The following is a 20,516-nucleotide window of genomic DNA, read 5'->3' as shown; positions in this document are numbered from 1 at the left end:
TTAGGTCTTTCCACTTTTCTGTGGAAAGACCTATTGTTTTTCTTCTGATTATTTTTTTTTTTTTTTCTTCCGCCTAATTTTGTTCTTGCGATAAACATTTGTTTCGCAATATGTCGCTTAGATATTTTGTATATGATATCGAACAGTTTATGCGCTTTTGAAATTTACCCTGCGTAAACAAATACTTTTCTTTGTAGGAGTTATCTCCCCAAACACTGTTTTCCTTGTTAGCGCATCTCCTTCGCAACCGTAAAAGATTATGACAAATTTATTTTACAAAATTGCTCGTTATATCCTTCGCATGATTTGTCCTATTTTGACCGAAGCGATATGACCGCTCCATATGAGAGTTATTTCCCCTTATGCATCTGATATAAGTGATATGAATTTCTATCTTATAAACCATAAGTGATAGAGACCTAGGATCTTTTGATTTGAGGTCCTTGGTCCCAAAAAATGAAAATTAGGTCAAGGTCAAAGGTCAAGGTCATATTTTAATATTTGAATTTGGCTTATTTTCACTTATATCCAAAGACTGTATAAGATATCAACAAATTATTTTTACTAAATTGTTAGTTGCTACATGTCGTAAGATGTAAATTTTGATTGCAAGCGTACGTTGAATGTGAAAGGGAGTTTTCTCCCCTCTTGTATTAAAAAATACGCGTTTGGTGATATAACTCATTAACTAAATATAATTAAGACCTATGGTCTTTTGATTTGAGGTCCTTGGTTTATGACCTTGAAATTGATCTCAAGGTCATAGCTTAATTTGACGTTCTATATTTTGACCTTTGCTTTTATTCTATATGTATACATGATAAAGATATACAACTTTTAGAAAAAGGTATCAAGCCATTTAACCTTGAAAAAAAACAACCGGAAGTGACCTTTTGTAAACCGGAAGTAGCTATTTTTTGTACTTTATTAATATAAAAGTATATAGAACCAGATATTTTTGGAATCGGTTTCAAGTAAATATTTAAATATAATCGGAAGTAACATTTTTCAAACCGGAAGTAACAAATTATCTCCCTTATTTAAAAAAAAATGTATGGAAACAATATATTTTTGGAATCAGCTTACTAGGAGCTATCATTTGACAATTGAAATGACATTTTAAACTTAGTTTCACAACTTTTCATATCAAAAAGGATGGCAAGACCTTCAATTGTTCTCTGAATTTTTTTTTTTTCTTCCGCCTAATTTTGTTCTTGCGATAAACATTTGTTTTGCAATATGTCGCTAAGATATTTGGTATATGATATCGAACAATTGATGCGCTTTTGAAATTTACCCTGCGTAACCGAAAACTTTTCTTTGTAGGAGTAATCTCCCCAAACACTGTTTTCCTTGTGAGCGCAACTCCTTCGCAAACGTAAAATATTATGACAAATTTATTTTACAAAATTGCTCGTTATATCCTTTGCATGATTTGTCCTATTTTGACCGAAGTGATATGAATGCTCTATACGAGAGTTATTTCCCCTTATTCATTTGATATAAGTGAATTGCATTTCTAACTGGTAAACCATAATTGATAGAGACCTAGGATCTTTTGATTTGAGGTCCTTGGTAAAAAAAAATGAAAATAAGGTCAAGGTCAAAGGTCAAGGTCATATTCTAATTTTTGAATATGGCTCATTTCCACTCATTTCCAAAAAACGTTTAAGATATCGACATATTATTTTTTCTAAATCGTTTGTTGTGACATGTCGTAACACGTAAATTTTGATTGCAAGGGTACGTTGAATGTGAAAGGGAGTTTTCTCCCCTTTGGTATTTAAAAATACGCGTATGGTGATATAACTCATTAACTAAACATAATTAAGACCTATGGTCTTTTGATTTGAGGTTCTTGGTTAATGACCTTGAAATTGATCACAAGGTCATAGCTTAATTTGACGTTCTAGATTTTGACCTTTGCTTTTACCCCATCTGTATACATAATAAAGTCATGAGACTTTTTGACAAACGGTATCAAACCATTTAAACTTAAAAAAACAACCGGAAGTGCGTGTAAACCGGAAGTAGCTATTTATTGTACTTTAATACATAAAAGTATAAAAAACAAGATATTTTTGGAATCAGTGTCAAGTAAATAGTCAAATATTATCGGAAATAGAGTTTTTCAAACCGGAAGTAAGAAATTATCTCCCTTATCTAAAAAAATATTGTTTAGAAACCATATATTTTTGGAATCAGCGTACAATAAGCTATCATTTGACGATTGAAATGACATTTTAAACCTATTTTTACACCTTTCATATTAAAATACATTGTTTTGGTGGAAAGACCTTCAATTGTTCTCTGAACAATTGGTTTTTAATTATTATTTTTTTTCTTCCGCCAACTTTTTGTTCCACCGCAATTTTTTTGTTTCGCAAGATGTCGCTTAGAAATATGGTATATGATATCGAACAGTTATTACGCTTTTGTAACTGACTCCGCGTAACCAAAATCTTTCCCATATAAGAGTTATCTCCCCGAACACTGTTTTTCTTGTTATAGCGTAATCTTCACAACTGTATAAGAAACCGACAAATTTATTTTTGCAAATTGCTCATTACATCTTCAGGATGTGCTGTTTTATTTTGACCGAAGCCGTATAGAGATTCCATGTGAGAGTTATTTCCCCTTTTGTATTTGAAATTTTGAAATGTATTTTAAACTGGAAAACCATAAGTGATAGAGACCTAGGGTCTTTTGATTTGAGATCCTTGGTCCAAAAAAATGAAAATTAGGTCAAGGTCAAAGGTCAAGGTCATATTCTAAATTTTGATTTTGGCTTATTTTCACTCATTTTCATTAACCTTATCAGATATCGACAAATTATTTTTACTAAATTGTTAGTTGCGACATGTCATAACATAATGATTTTGGTTGAAAGGGTGCGTAGACAATAAATGGGAGTTTTAGCCCCTACCACATCTAAAATTATGCGTAAAGTGATATTACTTATTAACCATACATATAAGAGACCTAGGGTCTTTTGATTTGAGATCCTCAGTTTGTGACCTTGAAATTGAGGTCAAGGTCATAGGTAAATTTGGCGTTTTAGATTATGACCTTTGGTTAAAATTCATATCTATACATCATAAAGCCATAGGAACTGACATTTTAGACTGATTTTTAATATTTTAATATCAAAATAGATATTTACTGGTGGAAATACCTTCAATTGTTCTCTGAACAATTGGTTTTTAATTATTATTTTTTTTTTCTTCCGCCAACTTTTTGTTCCTCCGCAATTTTTTTGTTTCGCAAGATGTCGCTTAGACATATGGTATATGATATCGAACAGTTATTACGCTTTTGTAACTGACACCATGTAACCAAAATCTTTCCCATATAAGAGTTATCTCCCCGAACACTGTTTTTCTTGTTATCGCGTAATCTTCACAACCGTATAAGAAACCGACAAATTTATTTTTGCAAATTGCTCATTACATCTTCAGGATGTGCTGTTTTATTTTGACCGAAGCCGTATAGAGATTCCATATGAGAGTTATTTCCCCTTTTGTATTTGAAATTTTGAAATGTATTTTAAACTGGAAAACCATAAGTGATAGAGACCTAGGGTCTTGTGATTTGAGATCCTTGGTCCAAAAAAATGAAAATTAGGTCAAGGTCAAAAGTCAAGGTCATATTCTAAATTTTGATTTTGGCTTATTTTCACTCATTTTCATTAACCTTATCAGATATCGACAAATTATTCTTACTAAATTGTTAGTTGCGACATGTCGTAACATAATAATTTTGGTTGAAAGGGTGCGTAGACAATAAATGGGAGTTTTAGCCCCTACCACATCTAAAATTATGCGTAAAGTGATATTACTTATTAACCATACATATTAGAGACCTAGGGTCTTTTGATTTGAGATCCTCAGTTTGTGACCTTGAAATTGAGGTCAAGGTCATAGGTAAATTTGGCGTTTTAGATTATGACCTTTGGTTAAAATTCATATCTATACATCATAAAGCCATAGGAACTGACATTTTAGACTGATTTTTAATATTTTAATATCAAAATAGATATTTACTGGTGGAAAGACCTTCAATTGTTCTCTGAACAATTGGTTTTTAATTTTTTTTTTCTTCTGCCGTCTGAGATGCTTTTTTGTCTTACAACATATTGAATTGATTTTTTGGCTAATGATGTTGTACAGTAATGGGGGTTTTAAAACTCACCCTGTGTGACCGAACACTTATTCTTTTAGGAGTTATCTCCCCGCATCCCCTTTTTCATGTTATCGCTATATCTCTAAAACCGTAAAAGATTTTAGCAAATTGTTTTCACCAAAATGTTTGTCTATTCTTGAGAATGATTTAGTTTACTTTGACTTGAGTGATCGGAAGACATCTTATAGGAGTTATTGCCCTTTGAAAATTTAAGATAGGTAATTTGTTGGATAAATTCCTACGTTTTAAGTCGTAGAGGTCTACAGTTTTTTGATATGAAGTCCTTAGTCCATTAGAAGGAAATTGAGGTCAAGGTCAAAGGTCAAGGTCATGTTCTAAATTTTGAATTTTGCTTGTTATCGTTATTCCATAGAAACTGTGACAGTAAGTGATATGATGTGTTTGCCAAATAACTGTTTACAATAAGGCGCAACTTCAATCTATTTCAGTCAAAGTGTTTTGGTTAACCCTTATAGGAGTTTTCTCCCCTTATGTATTTCACATCAGTATTTCTCCACAACCATACAAGTGATTGACCTCCGGTCTTCTATTTTGAGTTCACTGACCTATGACCTTGAAATTGAGATCAAGGTCAAAGGTCAAGGTCATGTCATTAATTTTGAATTTTGCTTGTTATCGTTATTCAAAAGAAACTGTTACAGTTAATGATATGATTTGTTTGCCAAAATACTGTTTACAAAAAGGCGCAACTTCAACTATTCAGTCGAAGTGTTTTGGTTAACCCTTATAGGAGTTTTCTCCCCTTATGTATTTTAAATCAGTATTTCTCCACAACCATACAAATGATTGACCTGGGGTCTTTTGGTTTGAGATCACTGACCTGTGACCTTGAAATTGAGGTCAAGGTCAAAGGTCAATTTGATGTTCTAGATTTTGACCTTTGCTAAAAATTATTTTCTGTTTATAATGAAACAATTAAGTCTTCTGCATATACCTATTAATCTTATTCTTTTATATAAATTTGAAGAACCAAATTATATCAACAAGGAGTGACATTTTCTAACATCGTTTCATTCTTATTATCGAGGTGGAAAGACCTTCAATTGTTCTCTAAAGAATTGGTTTTTAATTATGTTTGCCTTGGTTTTTGGTTAACTGCCTACAGTGCTTACAGCGCTTTGATTTTTTTCTTCTGCCGTCTGAGATGCTTTTTTGTTTTATTACGTATCAAATGGATTTTTGGCCAATAATATTGTACAGTAATGGAAATTTCAAAACTCACCCTGTGTGACCGAACACTTATTCTTATAGGAGTTATCTCCCCATTTCCCCTTTTTCTTGTTATCGCTATATCTCTAAAACCGTAAAAGATCTATCTATCTATCTATCTATCTATCTATCTATCTATCTATCTATCTATCTATCTATCTATCTATCTATCTATCTATCTATCTATCTATCTATCTATCTATCTATCTATCTATCTATCTATCTATCTATCTATCTATCTATCTATCTATCTATCTATCTATCTATCTATCTATCTATCTATCTATCTATCTATCTATCTATCTATCTATCTATCTATCTATCTATCTATCTATCTATCTATCTATCTATCTATCTATCTATCTATCTATCTATCTATCTATCTATCTATCTATCTATCTATCTATCTATCTATCTATCTATCTATCTATCTATCTATCTATCTATCTATCTATCTATCTATCTATCTATCTATCTATCTATCTATCTATCTATCTATCTATCTATCTATCTATCTATCTATCTATCTATCTATCTATCTATCTATCTATCTATCTATCTATCTATCTATCTATCTATCTATCTATCTATCTATCTATCTATCTATCTATCTATCTATCTATCTATCTATCTATCTATCTATCTATCTATCTATCTATCTATCTATCTATCTATCTATCTATCTATCTATCTATCTATCTATCTATCTATCTATCTATCTATCTATCTATCTATCTATCTATCTATCTATCTATCTATCTATCTATCTATCTATCTATCTATCTATCTATCTATCTATCTATCTATCTATCTATCTATCTATCTATCTATCTATCTATCTATCTATCTATCTATCTATCTATCTATCTATCTATCTATCTATCTATCTATCTATCTATCTATCTATCTATCTATCTATCTATCTATCTATCTATCTATCCATCTATCCATCTATCCATCTATCCATCTATCCATCTATCCATCTATCCATCTATCTATCTATCTATCTATCTATCTATCTATCTATCTATCTATCTATCTATCTATCTATCTATCTATTATAAAACAATTAAGTCTTATGCATATAGCTATTTATCTCACTTTTTTATATCAGTTTGAGGTACCAAATTACATCAACAAGGAGTGACATTTTCTAACATCTTTTAGGCCAAGTGAGCTTTTCTCATCACTTGGCGTCCGGCGTCCGTCGTCGTCCGTCGTCGTCGTTAACTTTTATAAAAATCTTCTCCTCTGAAACTACTGGGCCAAATTTAACCAAACTTGGCCACAATCATCATTGGGGTATCTAGTTTAAAAAATGTGTCCGGTGACTTATAACTCAAACCCCAAAGCATTTAGAGCAAAACTGACATGGGGTAGAATTGTTTATCAGTTCAAGATATATCTGCCCTGAAGTTTTCAGATGAATCGGACAACCCGTTGTTAGGTTTCTGGCCCTGAATTAGTAGTTTTAAGGAAATTTTGCTCTTTTTGGTTATTATCTTGAATATTATTATAGATAGAGATAAACTATAAACAGCAATAATGTTCAGCAAAGTAAGATTTACAAATATGTCAACATGACTGAAATGGTCAGTTTACCCCTTTAGGAGTTATTGCCCTTTATAGTCAATTTTTAACCTTTTTTCGTAAATCTTAGTAATCTTTTACAAAAATCTTCTCCTCTGTAACTACTTAGCCAAATTAATCCAAACTTGGCCAAAATCATCTTTTGGGTTAGTAGTTTGAAAAATGTGTCCGGTGACCCGGCCATCCAATCAAAATGGCCGCCATGGCTAAAAATAGAACATGGGGTAAAATGCAGTTTTTGGCTTATAACTCAAAAACCAAAGCATTTAGAGCAAATCTGACATGGGGTAAAATTGTTTATCAGGTCAACATTTATCTGCTCTGAAATATTTAGATGAATTGGACAACCTGTTGTTGGGTTGCTGACCCGGAATTGTTAGTTTTAAGGACATTTTGCTGTTTTTGGTCATTATCTTGAATATTATTATTGATAGAGATAAACTGTAAACAACAATAATGTTCAGCAAAGTAAGATTTACAAATAAGTCAACATGACCGAAATGGTCAATTGACCCCTTTAGGAGTTATTGTTCTTTATTGTCAATTTTTAACAATTTTCATAAAATTTGTAAATTTTTACTAACATTTTCCACTGAAACTAATGGGCCAAGTTCATTATAGATAGAGATAATTTTAAGCAGCAAGAATGTTCAGTAAAGTAAGATGTACAAACACATCACCATCACCAAAATACAATTTTGTCATGAATCCATCTGCTTCCTTTAATATTCACATAGACCAAGGTGAGCGACACAGGCTCTTTAGAGCCTCTAGTTTTAAATTTTATTCTTATTATCGAGGTGGAAAGACCTTCAATTGTTCTCTGAAGAATTGGTTTTTAATTTATATTTATATTCTTCTTAACTTGTATTTTTTCGAGGAAATGTATACTGAATACGGTAATTACTATCAGCTTTTTTGTGGATGTCTTGACAAAATTTACAATCAAGTACAACACCCTTTTGTTGGCACCTTTGATATACTTTGCAAATTTTAATCTGAACTCAGTTGTGGCTGCTTGATCCCAATTAGTGTCACATTAACTTAAAATGTCTGTTTGGGTTGCTCACCTAATTGTGTCAATATAATGAAACAATAAACAATTGTCAAGTGGGAGGTATAGCAAGTTATAAATATCGATATAGAGATTAAGATTGTTACACAATATTGACTGCTGTACCCCCATTTTTTCCATTTTTACATAGTGTCTATTTATTTTGTTCACGCATCGTTTTCAATATAATTGAATTTGATTTGACTGTCATACAAGTGAGAGGTTTAGCTAGCTATAAATCCAGGTTCACTTCACCATTTTCTACATACGAAAAAATGCCTGTACCAAGTCTGGAATATGACAGTTGTTATCCAATTCCGTTTGATATGTTTGAGCTTTTGATTTTGCCATTTGATTAGGGACTTTCCTTTTGGAATTTTCCTCGGAGTTCAGTATTTATGTGATTTTACTTTTTAAATATCTTATAAAGTATGTAATATATCTCATATGAAAAATATTCATAATATAACTTATAGACTTTAGGAGATATCTTATAAAGTATATGAAGTATAAAGTCTTGGTTCTTTGGAAGACAGTTGACGTGTTTCATTGACAATCTTAAAACTCTAAATGTAGATTTATTGACACCATACATAATATAAATTAAGGTGCACATTGGAATAGTTCGTTGATAAATTTATACGTCATAGTCATCAGTGCTCACTTAAATATATTCCTCAACCCAAAGAGGAATGTAAGAAGTTGGGTAAACCAGTCCAAGCTATTTTCTTTTACATCTTCCTTTATACTGCTTTCATAAAGTCGATTTTATGTCTAAAAGTTCAAATTATCCATTCAAATTAATGTCCAATGATATTCAATATACTGCTCAATTGCTATCATCACCATCGTCTTCGTCGATATCGGAAACATCAGGTCCAAAGTCCGACATCCGAGAGAACAAATCGTCCTGAGTGAGGAATGTATCGATGGTCGAGCCTGTACTATTGTGACTATGACTAGGGAATACAGCTCTTTCTCCTCTACGTAATGACTTTGGATGGACACAAATCCCTCCTAGTTGAGGTCCAGCTTTATTTTGAAATAAATAGAGAAAGTGACATTTTGATTAATTGATGAAATAATCCATTATTGAATTTATGGCAAATATTATATGCCTAGAACGAAACCTTATACCTTATATATGCGACCATTAAATTGACGCAACTGATTTCTAGGAGCCATGATGTTTCGATGTAGATTGAAAAACTAAAGAGACTAGTATATATATCCATATTTTACAAAATAAATATAAGAAGCGGGAAAAGGTAGATTTTAAGTACATGTTTCTAATCAATAAGTTGGAAGATCACAATGCTAACAATTTCTTTCGTGGGATAATAACAGGCACGCATTTGTCATTTTGATTGTTCATTAAGTCGTAATCATTTGTATTTTTTTATTCATATTTATTAACATGTGATTATGACTTGTTTCACTCTAAAAATTGGTAAAAGCCTAGTGGAATTAAAATTTTAAAAATCCTTAACATTAAGAATGTAAGTATTTAGTTGCATTGAGCTTTAGATTCGATGCATTACCTTTGCGCGCATTACCATTACATTTGCGCGCAAAAATCATACGTTTGCGCACAGCTTTTGATTACATTTGCGCACATTTATTTGACAGGGAAATACAGGTAATAATACTTATTTATTTATTAATCTAAGTCCCCTACTCTCCGACGAGGAGGTAAAAATGGAATTACAAGCAGGATAAGTCGTTCCATCGTATACTAAGGAACGACATCAAAAGTTCGATGTAGGATAAAAAAATAAAACAAGTGGTTGTGAATAAGCTCAATATAGATACCAGGATTAAATTTTGTATTTACGCCAGACGCGCGTTTCGTCTACAAAAGACTCATAAGTGACGATCGAATCCAAAAAAGTTAAAAAGGCCAACTAAAGTACGAAGTCGTAGAGCATTGAGGACCAAAATTCCTAAAAGTTTGTCAAATACAGCTAAGGTAATCTATTCCTGAGGTAGAAATGCCTTAGTATTTCAAAAATTCAAAAGTTTTGTAAACAGTTGATTTATAAATATGACCATATCAATGTATTTATGTCAGCACATAAGTGCTGACTACTGGAATGGTGATATCCTCGGGGAATTAAAACTCAACCAGCAGTGGCTTCGACCCAGAGGTTGTAAATAAACTCATGATAGATACCAGGATCAAATTTAGTTTTTTAAAGCCAGCCGCGTTTTTCGTATACAAAAGACTCATCAGTGACGCTCGAATCCAAAAAAGTTAAAAAGACCAAATAAAGTACGAAGTTGAAGAGCATTGAGGACCAAAATTCCTTTAAGTTTTTCCAAATACAGCTGAGGTAATCTATTCCTGAGGTAAAAAAGCCTAAGTATTTCAAAAATTCAAAAGTTTTGTAAACAATTGATTAATTCATATGACCATATCCCATATCAATGATAACTGATGTTAGCAAAGAAGTGCTGACTACTGGGCTGGTGATACCCTCGGGGAATTGAAACTCAACCAGCAGTGGCATCGACCCAGTGGTTGTAAATAAACTCATCATAGATAACTGGATTAAACTTTGTATTTAAGATAGACGCGCGTTTAGTATACAAAAGACTCATCAGTGACGCTCGAATTCAAAAAAGTTTAAAAGGCCAAATAAAGTACGAAGTTGAAGAGCATTGAGAATAAACATTCCTAAAAGTTTTGCCAAATACAGCTGAGGTAATCTATTCCTGAGGTAAAAGTATTTCAAAAATTCAAAAGTTTTGTAAACAGTTAATTACTAAACTTATTGACCAATTTTAAAGCAATTACTATTCGGGGTACTTGTTAACTCTGAAATACTTGCAATGAAGTTACAAATATGATTTAAGCTCTAACGGGATTTATCATGAACACTTTATTTTGTCTTAGAATTCAATATAAACAATAAATAATTTGAATTAAAAATATTTTCAAAGTAAATTATTTATACTCATAATTATTATGAAAATTATTAAATTAAAGTCATTCATATGTTTACCTGAAAGATATATGCGCGCAAATGTGATCAACATAATTTGTTTACGGGCAAACGTATTTCGCTTAAATTTAAAAACTCACTTGCTCTTCTGAAGCAGTTATGACTGAAACAAGAATGATCATCCCGAGCTCTTCTTTGAGTTCTTTCTATATCGCTCCGTTTTTTTCTGGGGAAAATTTTCACTGGTAAGCATGGTGTTCTACAGCGGAAACAGGGGCTCCATGTGTTTTCCATTTGACCAAATCCTCTGTAAGCATGCATATTTTGTTAAATATAAGAAAGGTATCATAAAAAAATATTTGTGTTTATAACGTCTGCTTGTTGTGCTTTTCTGAACTCGGTTTTAAAAGATGGGCGAAAGATACCAGAGGGACAGTCAAACGCATTGATCAAAATTGTAAACTTTGTTTAAACCCATGTGCAATGTCTTTAGCTGCATTTTCAGTTTTCCAGCAACAGTTGTACACACCAAACAATATATTTGATCAGTATACGAAATTAACCCAATATTGTACAAATTTAAAAATCAGCTTGATGCGCATAACCAATCGAAAATTTATTTCTTGAAACAAATAATGGAAACGCAAAAATACATGACAGTATAAAGAGTCATCAAGTCAAAATAATAAAAAGACGTCAAACTAAACAGCTATAGATGAATTAGGATGAAAATCAGTAACCCATTTAATAACATGTCATACGTTTACCATAACTAACCAAATACTAAAGCTGCTATGTAACCTTTTTCAAAGCTGCACTTACGGTATCCTTAAGGTTGCATTTCTGTAAATATTGACAATGCAATTTCCCATAGGAACTCCTTTTACGGCTAAAACTGTACCACTTTTACTATGAAGTTTTGAAAAAAATCTTATCCTAGAATTGAAAGTTCATATGCACCACAATTTTTTTCAAAGGTCATAATATAGGGCTGTGCGGCATATTTTCAACGTGTATATGCTCTGAACTTCTCAGAGTTTAAACTTACACTAATTTTCTTAACTACTCCTACCTCGAATGAAAGGTTACCACAGATTTCAATGTAAACAATATGCACGTGTTTATTTACTGGTAACATTCCCAAGTTCTGTCTCTGCGATATGGAACACAGAGAGCATAACTGGGAACCAGTATGTAAACAAAATTAATTTTCTATGAATATTCAGTTACTCCCCAAAAGAGGCGTCTTTGAGAAACAGCTGTATTTACAAAGTGCAACCTTAAGAATGAATTCGCCAATAGAGACCGAAATTAAGTATTTATTTTCAAAGTTACACGACAAAAGTGTAACAATGAATACCATTTGTACGGATTGACACAGTTGCTGCATTTTGCGATCATATAAAACTTGCCAATTTCATTGCACTAGATGTGCGATTCTACATTTAATGTTGCATTAATGACGATCGAAACCAAAACATTTGAAAACCCAATAAACTAATTAAAACTTGATAACCGAAAAGGACAAGAATGTAAATCCCCACAAAAAACTTTAAAAGGGATTAAATGAACCGAGTTATGATGTTGATGTAGTCATATACTATGTAAACCTAGAACCACCACCATATTATACCATTAAGCATAAAAGGAACAGAGAAAGCAAACATTCAAAACCATCCTAAACTGTGCAGCAATCACGGGATCAGATAAGAATTAAATTCAAGACTATGGATCGCCGGAACTGTCTTATAGTGTAAATATTTTGATGTGTTCTGTCGCTTTGTCTTGACGTCCTGTCGTTTCTTCTTTTTGTTATGTGCAAATGTCTGTATTTCATTTTATGATCCCAATCATTGTCATAACAACCTAATATAATTATATTTGGGTTGCACACCTAGTTGCCATATTAGTGGGAGGTTAAGGTAGGTACAAATCAAGTTTTACCCATCATTTTCTTCTAAAATGCCTGTACCAAGTCCAGAAAATGGTATTTATTTTTTCGCTTGTTTCATTGATTGATAGCGTTTGATTTTGTCTGTTTGTATGGACTGTCTCTTTTTCATTTACATTGGAGTTCGGTATTTATGTTAAACATTTTTTTCAGATAAATATTAAGTTTTGTATCTGGCACAAACTTGCCAAGTGTCTAATACTTAATAATACCAAAAAAAATGATATTTTCTGACATCGACCTCATATATTTCTTAATAATCCTTTCAAACTATGTTATTTAGTTGCAATATGTAGCTCTGAGACATAATACTTATGCAACACTATTTTGCTAAATAGCACGAAAACGCGACAATAAGGAAAAGTATTCAAATATTATATCATGTTTGTTCATACCTTTGAAGGATTAGAAGGAAAAAATACTGCTATTCGAAGTATCATATATAGTTGTTGATCCATTTTGTTGATAAAACACTATTTTGCAAATTCATCGAAACAACTAATTGTGACTTTTAAACTTTTGTAGAATTACTTTCACTTTTATTTTTGTATCAACTTGTTGTTCAATAATAAAAGAATGTCACGATCAAAGATATTTAAATATTGAAAGCGTACATGTTTGTGTACAAGTATCAAAATGATTGATTGTATTGGTAGTCAAGTACCACTAAAACATATAAAAAAAACTAAATACCTAAACACATGTCCGCAGTTGATGTTATTACAGGCGAATTCTGCCCATCCCCACTCCCTGTGACGAGGTATGGCGTCGTATCGAACATTACACCGTTTACATTTCGATACCTGCAAAAAAACAAAATGTTTTACATATGCAATTGTCCCAGCAGATAAAGCCTTTAATATCATTGTTTTTTGTAAATCACATAAACGGCTTGTTAAGGGAATTAATTATGTAATAACAAATCACTAAGAATCTCAACAATTACCCCAACGACACATACGAAGGAGGAAATCCGGAGTAATCAAATGTCTGTTTCTTAGATATTTCGAACCAAAGAAGAACTGTGTCTCCCTTCGCTGTATTTAATACCTTATAAACAGTAGTATACCCTGTTCAAAAGTCATTAATCGAACTAAAAGCGAGGAAAACACATCAACTATAAGAGGGAAACAACGAAACAACAGAATACTGATCATGAAGTGCAGCAAAAACACAAACGACAATGTAACATACATAGAAACAACTATCAGATAACAACTGCCATTTCCCTGAAATTACATAAGTGTCCGTACAAACAACTTTATATTGTTGGGTCTTCCAAGTGCTTTATGAAACCTCTTTCTAAATTATAAACATTAATGTTCACGAGCAATCAAAGCCGGGCTTTAAAATCATTGTGAAACTGCCTAATCGATAGGCGGCGTGCATGCGATGTGGATACTATAAAATAAAATTAAAAAATTTGTAGCGTACAAACAATATAAGAATCTTTCATCGTGCCGTAGATTTAAAAAAAAAACACCATTTGACCTTTCAACACTGTGCACAAGTATTCCGAAATCTCTTTACACAAGCATTCAAAATTAAAATCTAAATTACCAATTGAAACAATTGGCCCCGCTTTGCTACAAAAATAAAATGTCCAAACGTAGAAACAAGTCTTAGGGTTGGATAAATCGTACTCTTAAAAAAATCACTTTGATTCAAAACAAAAATTTTCTCAAAATGACAGCATTAAAATGATTGATTTCTTGATTTGCAACATATTTGTTATTTTTGGAGAACGTGCACGTGTTTTTAAAAATTCGCATTCCCATGGAACCAATTGTGCTCCTCTTCTCTCCAAGTTATTTTGTATCTATTATTCTAATGTGAGACTGACTTCATACAAGAGCTTCTTTTGATGAATTCAAAGAAGTTTACCTCCTACCTCTCACTGAATAATTCAACGTTTGGTGACTATGTTGAACGAATCCATCTCATATAATAATGGACGCATTTAAGTCTGCCTCACATTTGATTTCCTTAAATCTAGAAATTGATCATGAGAATCGGTTGAGAACAAAAACTTGCTACAAAAAAAAAGATAATTTCAGCCTCCCAATTGTGAACTTTCCAACAGCACCTGCATATAGAGTAAATATCTTCCAGTCAATACATTATTCCAATGCTTACTTATCATGATTTGCTTGGTAAAGGGTTACTGCTTACAAGGAACCTCGTAAACAAAGACTTCCAAGTGGTGTAGTCGAAATCATCCCTTCGATAACTTTACGGACTCTATGACGAGTTGGTTGACCATTATTGAATATTCTTATTCACAGATAACAACGTAACCACTAATCACCGTAAGACTTATCATTATATGAGTAACACTAAGGATGTCGTATGTGGAACAAGATATCCTTAACCTTCAGCAACACATGATATTACTCACAGCTTTCGGGTTCGTGTTGCTTAATCTTCAATGTTGTGTTTTGTATACTGGTAGTTGTCTTTTCCATGCATTTTCATGCTTTTCCTTGCTTTTCCATGCTTTTCCTTGCTTTTCCATGCTTTTCCATGCTTTTCCATGCTTTTCCATGGTGCGTTGTTAGTCTATATACGATTTTTCCAAAAGGGTTTTCGCCTCACGTTAACACATTTCTCTTCAAATGAAAAAAAAATAATAATCGTCATCTTACATGCGCATCCTATACGATATGATTATTACTATAAGAACACGTTACCCTCTTTCTTGCTGGTACTTTTCGCCACCAAACGTTATCACATGGTCCACATGCGTACTGACGTTCTTCGTGCGTCAACTGGCCCTGTTGTGCGAGTTCTCTCCATGCTCTGTTGTTTCTCACAATTTGCCACTGCAGTGAAACAATGTAGATATAATAAGAACGTATTATCCTTTGTTCATTATTTCGTATTGTAAAATAGATAAATTTGGTCAAACAAAATATTATCTCCAAAAAACGAAAGAAAATGATTCAATACCCGACAAAAAAATCCTGTTTTTAGACACGTTTCTAAATTGATTTAGCACTAATTTCCTAATCCTCAAATGTTTAAAAGTGTAAAAGTACCGTAGCCGAAAGTAGGTTGTACAAAAACTCCATTTGAAATAAATTTCTAAATTAGGGTCTGTTTTTCTTAACCAATTGTGTTATATTAAACAATTTTCACGACAAATGATAGCATTACACTCATCCCTATAAAAATTAAAATTAACTGCTATCAAAGCTATGATTATTTCTGTTCATTGATTTAAAAAGGGTTGCCCTAAATAAATAATGGAATTATTCAATCCATGACATATATTTAGTGTATTTCCTAACATTTACTATTGCTTTGGTAAATTTTTGTATTCCTGACTTTCGAGTTTGGTAATGTAGTTATTCAATATTCCTTTTTTGTTTTTCTTTGTTGACATATTTCTTTGTTTTTATAATGATTGAGGTTATGACAGAATGTTTTACCTATATTTTTGACATTTCTATCTTTTAAATATGTTTGTTTTGTTCACACATTGTTGTCACTATAATAGAATTTGAGTTGGAGAGGTTAAGCTAGGTTTGAAACCAGGTTTTATCCACCATTTTCTACATACAAAAATATCTCTACCAATTCAGGAATTCATATGACAGATGTTGTGCATTCGTTTGATGTGTTTTGCAGTTTGCTTAGGGACTTTCCTTTTAGAATTTTTCCCGGAGTTCGGTAATTTAGTTTTTTAGTAATACCAGACTTCTACGTGCTATTTCGATGCATTTCATTACTATGTCGATTCCATATCTGTATCTATCACATATTGCACTTTTCTTTCCTTCTTTTGTTCATAAACATTTATTTCTATGATTGATCAAATAACCAGCATAAAACTGTCCACATTTTTAGTATGGTAAGGTTAGTTAAACTATCGAATATACAGGTGAACGGATTATTCCGGCTCTAAAATAATTTTAGCGCTAAAATGCTCACTGGTAGTTTGAATTTTTCGCTTAAAAGTTCTGCCCAACTTGAAACATAGCACAGTTTGGTATTTAGACATTTCATTTGCATTGCCTTTTTGGTGTTTCTTTGATGCATATAACATAGCTATATACTTATACATCCCGTGATTGAGCTATTGTAAAATGTTATTGTATTCTTGTCTTTCAGTAATGATAATGTGCCTTGTCTGTATGCCTTTTCAGTTTCTTTGACACAAATATGACGTGGCTTTGGACTGATACATCCCGTCATTATGTATTTGTATTATGATAAATTTGTGTATTCCTATATTTTAATTTGGCTAATATGTCATTTTATGCATCTTTGTTGCATATTTGTATGTTTTAATAGTGATTAAAATTATAAAATAATGTTGACTGCTGTACCCTTATTTTTACCTATTATGTATGCTTGTTTATTTCACACATCATTGTCAATATAATGGAATTTGATGCGACTGTCATACAAGTGAGAGGTTTATCCAGCTTCAAACCCAGGTTCAGTCCACCATTTTCTATTTTAGAAAATTCCTGTACCAGGTCAGGAATATGACAATTGTTATCCATTCGTTTGATGTGTTTATGCTATTGATTTTGCCATTTGATTAGGGACTTTCCTTTTTGGATTATCCTCGGAGTTAAGTATTTTTGTGATTTTAGCAATGCAAATAATAAGATATGGTTAGTTAAGTTATTTTTCAGTATGATTTAATACCTACCCCTTCGTCATCGGATCTGCTGATATTTCTAATGGCTGGTAAATCAGCTGCAATGTATCATTTAAAATAGAAAAATGCTTTAAAACCCAAAACATATTTGATAGCGAGTTACTATGGTGGACACAATATTGAACTATTTGACCAGGAAATAGGGTAATACTTGATTTGAAAATCACAGCCTTAATACGATAAGCATCAAGGGTTATTTAAGTAATGCAAATTCACCAACTACGATAATCTCTTTGTTGTAATTGTTAAATACCTATTAAACAAAATAGGACATAGGACATATGATAGTTACTAAAGAAACATGAAAAAATAATAAATAAAAATATAAAACGGCCAAGAATGAAAACCACTGTAACTATTTTAATACTCCGAATTATAAGGAAGGTTTTAGAATAAATGAAAATCCTACAACATTTTGCATGACATCTGCTTTTGATTAAACACAGAAGACATATTTTGTCTACTTTTCTTAAAGCTTTCGGCCTTTTTATATATAAGTTGTAAGTTCACTGTACTGAAATGATTGTACGAAAATCTCCGCTGTAATAGATTCAATCTGTTTTTATAAGTGTTCGATGATAAACGAAAATTTATTATTTGTTTTTTTTGTCACCATATGCCTAATTTTCATATTTAGACCTTTTTCTCGAAATGACTACTGATGGTAGGTTGAATACCAAAATTTAGGACAAACGCGATGATTTTAATTTTCCTATAGTCAACTTTCCATTTCTGTGTAGCAACATCCAAGCGGTACCAGCATATGGAGTATATGTGTCTCAATTGATACGTTACTCTATAGCTAGCTCAAAGTACGTTGATTTTATTGAACGAGGAATACTGCTTTCTTAAAAGTTGCTAAGACAGGGCTATGAATCGATCAAATTAAGGTCATCACTCAAGATATTTTACGGTCGCCATCATGAGCTGATTGGCCATTATGACAAAAGTGTGTCAGAAATCATATCTGATATTCTTCCTCAGTCATAATAACCTTTCATCATTACCAAACTGAACAAAGAAATGACACGACGGGTGCCGTATACGGTGCAGGAAATGCTTACCCTTCCGGAGCACCTGATTTCACTCCCTGTTTTTAGTGGAGTTCTTAAATATTATTTATAACTGTTGCTGTAAATGTCCTTTGGTTTTGTGAGTCTTTGTTTACTCCTTGGTTTTGATTGTTATTGTCTTTTCTGAATATGAACCATTGTTTATTTCATTTTTCAGATTTATGCACTATTATTCCACATCCAACTCCCCCTTTTTGTTTTTTTTTACCTATGACAACGGTTAGAAAAACAATTGGGTTTTCCTATCTGGGAAATGCGAATACGCCCTATTTCGCGTTTATCTTTATTTTTTACAGCTAGCTACAATAAATGTTAACTAGGCAAACGTACCTGTGAGCACAAAATTAACAGTAGCTTGGAGATCCCCCTGGTGGTGGTTTATAAGTCTCTCTGCTTCTTCATACGCAAAGCGACCTCTAAATAGCTCTCGTAGACGTTGTACTCTTGGACTTATTATAGGTACTGGTAGTGCCTTTAATAAAGGGTTTTTTTTATACGATGTAGAAATAAGAACACTTAATATTTCATTTCCCACTGAAATGATTGTCAATATGGTTCTGCAAATTCAGAATGCCAACAAAACTATTCATTGGAATATACAATATTCTTTTTTATTCTTATCATTCAAATATACAAAATTATCCACCAAAACTAGCTAAATATTTATCATAAATGATCTTATATATTCATAGTGTTTATCCTTGTGTATTGTTATATTGGTCGTGTTTATCCATTCAATCAAGTATTTACATTTTAGAGACCATTAATACTTATTTGTAGAATCCAAATGGATTATTATATTACAATAAATAAATTAGTATGTATATTCTTCAACGTTTGATTCCGAATATGCATGGTTACTATCTTGGCAAGAATTGGCAGCACGCACTGCACTGGGACCATTCAGCACGGAATAAGACATATATAAACAGTTAAAATAAATAATTTTAAAAAATCGCTTTTTGACGTATATATACAAGTATAAAGCGGTCACTCGCATTGTGCGTTCCAAGTGTCCTAGAATAAACACCAGAGCAGTATAACCTCTCTCTCTCTCTCTCTCTCTCTCTCTCTCTCTCTCTCTCTCGTGTGGATAAACTCACTCTCTTTCCCTCACTTGTGTGGATAAACATACCTGATCATTTTCTCTTATATAGATAATGTCGGCCATCAGATTGTTATGTGTAATAGTTTTATCTTATAAAAACAACTGATCAATAAATAAAAATTTAATAATGTACTTCCTCAATTCAAATCTACGTGGTCGTTATGTTTATTTTTAAATTTCAAATATTAAAGCGTAAATACAACTCGACAAAGTGAAATTCATTACCGGACTGGATTGATCTCTTCAACTTTATTCATTGACTGGATTGGACTGACCTAACTGTACAGTTTGACTTTTTACTGGAAAGCACCTGGATGTATTTTTCTGTCAAATTAATATTGTTTTTCTTTTAAATGTTAACATTCTTCTCTCAATATAAAATGAAACATTTTTAGGGGGCTCGCTGTTATAAATCTTTTTTTTTAAGTATAGGATTTCGCTATTTTTTTTTTCTATAAATATACTTTATCATATACAAAATAAAAACTGTGGTCATCGTTCATTTAAGCACACAATCTGCCTACAAAAGAAGCATGCATTTTTGTAATAGGAGAAATAGATGTAATATCTAAATTAAAAAAGAACTTAATCACATAAATTGCTTAAATTTTACAATTGTTTAGACAGATATTTTGAAAAAAATTTAAAAAAATGTAGGTCACCGATGATTTAAAAAAGATATTTCAATTTTAATGCCAAATAATGGCATTT

General features: G+C 32.0%; 1 protein-coding gene across 2 annotated transcripts; it reads right to left on the bottom strand.

The window, feature by feature from the left end:
• Positions 1-8,618: 8,618 nt before the first annotated feature.
• Positions 8,619-19,985, bottom strand: LOC139522867 (shiftless antiviral inhibitor of ribosomal frameshifting protein homolog). 2 transcript variants are annotated; one of them, XM_071316478.1, is made up of 7 exons: positions 19,833-19,985; positions 19,028-19,169; positions 17,616-17,662; positions 15,643-15,774; positions 13,646-13,755; positions 11,142-11,308; positions 8,619-9,088 (listed from the first exon to the last, which is right to left on the bottom strand). In XM_071316478.1, exons 1-7 carry the CDS (start codon positions 19,866-19,868, stop codon positions 8,886-8,888), a joined length of 837 nt encoding a protein of 278 aa, XP_071172579.1. In that variant the 5' UTR covers positions 19,869-19,985; the 3' UTR covers positions 8,619-8,885. The 2 variants fall into 2 exon arrangements, with proteins under 2 accessions (XP_071172579.1, XP_071172580.1); XM_071316479.1 differs by lacking the exon at positions 15,643-15,774.
• Positions 19,986-20,516: the final 531 nt, after the last annotated feature.

Source organism: Mytilus edulis, chromosome 5 (genome assembly GCF_963676685.1).
Source record: "Mytilus edulis chromosome 5, xbMytEdul2.2, whole genome shotgun sequence".
In the NCBI taxonomy this organism is placed as follows: Eukaryota; Metazoa; Mollusca; class Bivalvia; order Mytilida; family Mytilidae; genus Mytilus; species Mytilus edulis.
The sequence above is the reverse complement of the archived record's forward strand: the minus strand, read 5'-3'. Positions and strand labels throughout refer to the sequence as shown.

What these genes read in the sequence shown, in the direction of transcription:
- LOC139522867 (XM_071316478.1), bottom strand. Translation starts at nt 19,868, where the DNA reads ATGGCCGACATTATCTATATAAGAGAAAATGATCAG. An exon ending in TGTTAATTTTGTGCTCACAG is followed by an intron (nt 17,663 to 19,027) that starts GTACGTTTGCCT and finishes GATACATTGCAG; the next exon opens with CTGATTTACCAGCCATTAGA. An exon ending in AACTGCGGACATGTGTTTAG is followed by an intron (nt 11,309 to 13,645) that starts GTATTTAGTTTT and finishes GCATGCTTACAG; the next exon opens with AGGATTTGGTCAAATGGAAA.